The following is a 3,708-nucleotide window of genomic DNA, read 5'->3' as shown; positions in this document are numbered from 1 at the left end:
TCTGTACACATCTAAAAGGTCCAGTTGGCTGATTGTATTGTTTAGTTCTTCTGTGTCTTTGACAAGTTTCTTTCTGGTTGTTCTATCCATTTTTGAAAGCGGTGTATTAAAATCACCCACTATATTGTAGATTCATCTATTTCTTTCTTCAAATCTATTAGAGTTTGCTTTATATATTTTGGAGCTCTTTCTGGTTCAATAAGTCTGAATGGCCAAGACTCCCTTTTGATTTGTACATAAGTTTACTATTTACAGGCTTGTGGAAGAAAATGGAATATGGGCTTGTACTTAGGAAGAGCTAGGCAATAGAAGTTTACTTTCAGAAATAAGTTTTAGTCTGTTGTAGGGGAAAAATGATACCAAATTCAAATATATATTATTGTTGTTGTTAAGTGCCGTCGAGTCAGTACAACTCATGGTGACCCTGTAGAGGGTTTCCGAGGATTAACTATTGGGTTTTAACTGTTGACTCTGTGGTTTGAAGTCTAGTGCTGATCCTATAGCGACACATATGGAATCTAAATGTATATTATGAAGACCTTTATAGTAAGTCTTAAACAGAACAAAGACAAGGGAACCACAAAGACAAATCATCCAGCACGGATGAGAAATTGGTAGCACGAGGCCATGATGGTACCCAAATGATTCACATCACATGACTGTTGATAGAAGATAGAGAATGAAAGAAATTCATCACAAAATCATGATTAACAGCAGATCAATTCATCAAAGTTGAAAGATGGACTATGGAAGTGGGCTTGGGACCATGGTTGGGATATGTACACTATTGCAGATAGGAAAAGCTTACAGAATTGGTTCTAGGGCCCTCTGAGCACATTGATCCAGGTATGACTCATGACTATGTGACCCTGGTACCCCAGTTTCCATTAAGATTACACCAAGCCAAGTCCTGAGGGTAAGTCTGCCTCTCTGTAGGCTGGCTAGAGGAATCCATGCAATTTATTTTCAAAGATACTTTTCCTGAGGGCAAAACTGTATAAATTGACAGTTAGTGGTCAGAAATAGCTCAGTAGAGGCTGAATTTATATCAATTGGATTTAGGGCTCCCACTGCAACCTCAAAGGCAATAAAGATTTGAACAAAGTCCAGTGATCTCAAAGTTCACAAACTTGGGAAAGTGGTTTTCTGTTTCTGCCCACTAAAGGTGTTTCAGCTTCAAGTCCAAAGCAAGTGTTTCAGTTTCTCTGATCTGTTACAAGTGTATTTAAAGTTAAACCACTGAAAAGTTGAATTCATTCTAGCAGGGTTCCAATTAAGTCCGTCCAGTGTCTCCTCCAGTATATAATATTTTTGGGGTGTAATCAAGCAGGTCTGTGGATCGAGTCTCTTTGGCCTATGATAAATGCTATGACACTTTGCAAAGACAATTCTAAAATCCAGTTAATCTAAGGCATGAGGGCTGATGGGCCAACAAAAGCAACATTATTTTTAAAAAGCTTTAGATATAATATCAAACCACCAAGTTACTAAACGTCTCAAGCTTATAAGTAAGCAGCTAGATTCAAAAGAAGCTGCTTGTGACCATGTTAGCAATGAAAATAACTAAAACTATGAACATATTAAGTAAAAATCTTTTGTGACTTCCCACAAAATTTCAAATGGTCAGGGATTTATAGTTATTTGCTGATAAATAAACTGAGTATTAAGGAGCTCTGGTAGCGTAGTGGTTACGAATCGGGCTGCGAACCTTAAGGTCAGTGGTTCGAAACTACCAGCTGCTCCGCGGGAGAAAAATCAGGCTTTCTACTCCCGTAAAGATTTACACCCTCGGAAACCCTGTACAGGGTCGCTATGGGTCGGAACCGACTCGACGGCACTTAACAACAACAACAAACTGAGCATTAGCTTTTTCAAAACTATATGACTTGGTGCTATGGTAGCATAGTGTTTATGAATCGGGCTGTGAACCACAAGGTCAGCAGTTCGAAACTACCAGCTGTTCTGCTGGCGAAAGATGAGGCTTTCTGCTCCTGTAAAGATTTATAGCCTTGGAAACCCTGTACAGGGTCACTATGAGTCAGAACCAACTCCACAGCACATAACCACCACCATATGACTTGGTGAACCTAATCCACCCTGGTCCTGGAAGCCAGTTTACCCAAATAATGATGTATACCTTAAAACCAGTAATCAAAGAAATCTTGTTATTGCATGGCAAGAAACCCAATTCCTTGTCTTAAGCTATTTAGCATGATAACACCCAACTCTTTGCCAAAATTCAACTATTGAACTTTAGCCAGACAGGTAAAGCTTTGACTATTATCAAATAAATTTCTCTCTCTTTTTAAAATAAATTTATTTTCAATAGATATTTTGAACATTGTTCCAGTTGTATGTCTTTCATAATATGACCCTTCAAAAGGAAAAAAACCAAACTTATTATATTGGAAATCTGAATATATACATCTTTTCTCTAAAACCAAAAGCATCTGAACATCAAATTATAACAAATATTTGTTAACTCAATTAAACACCATTAAATTAATTAAAGATCTTGAAATTACCTATATAATAGCATAACACATAATTACAGTTGAAATAAAGTTTGTTGAGACAGTCTTTCTCTGAAACTTTTACCTATTTTTCCAAATCTAAATTTAGCTTTTCAAACTTCCTTAAAAATGTCTGCATCTAATTAAAAACTCACCACCATTGATCTGTCTCAACTCCTAGGACTTCTATAGGACTGAGAAGAACTATTCCACAGGGTTTCTGACACTGCAAATCTCAGACAGTCCCATACTATTGAAATTTGCACACTAACCACTAAAACCTGTGATGGTGAAATTGACGAATTCTACCAATGTCTACAGTCTGAAATTGATCAAGTATGCAATCAGTGCATCGATAATTACCAGTGATTGGACTAAGAAAGTTGGAAACAAAAAGGGAAGATCGGTAGTTGGTAAATATGGCCTTGGCGTTGGTGATGGAAACAATGCTGGAACATTATAAGAGCAATTACTTATTCATTGCAAATACCCCCTTTTTGACTATACAAGTGGACCTCACCATACTGAATACACAGGAATCAAATTGTCTACATCTGTGGAAAGTGACAATGGTGAAAGGTTGACTGTGGAACAGACCATCAGCTTCTCATGTGCAAGTTCAATCTGAAGCTGAAGAAAATTTTCAGAAGTCCAAGAGAGCCAAAAGATGACCTTGAGTATATCTCACCTGAATTTAGAGACCATCTCAAGAACAGATTTGTTGTATTAGATACTAATGACCGAAACCAGAGGAGTTGTGGGAAGACATCAAGAACATCATACAGGAAGAAAGCAAAAGGTCATTTTAAAGACAGGGGGGAAAATAAGACTAAAGTAGATATCAGAAGAGACTCTGAAACTTGCTCTTTTGTAGAGAAGCTATAGCAACTTGAAGAAATGAGGAAGTTAAAGAGTTGAACCGAAAATTTCAAAAGTGCAGTTTGTGAAGGCAATGTTAAATATTAGTGTCAAATATTATAATGGAATGTGCAAAGACCTGGAGTTAGAAAACTAAAAGGGAAGAACATGCTCAGCATTTCTCAAGCTCAAAGAACTGAAGAAAAAATTCAAGCCATGAATTATTGTGTTGAAGGATTTCCTATATAGGGTCGGCATAAGTTAGGCCTGATTTGATGGCATACAACCACCACCACCACCACGGACAAAATATTGAATGGTGCAAAAAACATCAAAA

The 3,708-nt window shown here is 37.1% G+C and overlaps 1 protein-coding gene across 1 annotated transcript in view; it reads left to right on the top strand.

Moving 5' to 3' along the window:
- PDGFRA (platelet-derived growth factor receptor, alpha polypeptide) overlaps positions 1–3,708 on the top strand; it is a 70,133-nt gene that overhangs the window by 25,812 nt on the left and 40,613 nt on the right. Inside the window, 1 exon segment of the mRNA XM_006868059.1 lies at positions 1,182–1,221. Within this exon segment, the coding sequence (XP_006868121.1) occupies positions 1,182–1,221 (40 nt within the window).

The sequence above is a fragment of the Chrysochloris asiatica genome, unplaced genomic scaffold (genome assembly GCF_000296735.1).
Source record: "Chrysochloris asiatica unplaced genomic scaffold, ChrAsi1.0 scaffold00115, whole genome shotgun sequence".
In the NCBI taxonomy this organism is placed as follows: Eukaryota; Metazoa; Chordata; class Mammalia; order Afrosoricida; family Chrysochloridae; genus Chrysochloris; species Chrysochloris asiatica.
This window is presented reverse-complemented; position numbering and strand designations above follow the sequence as displayed.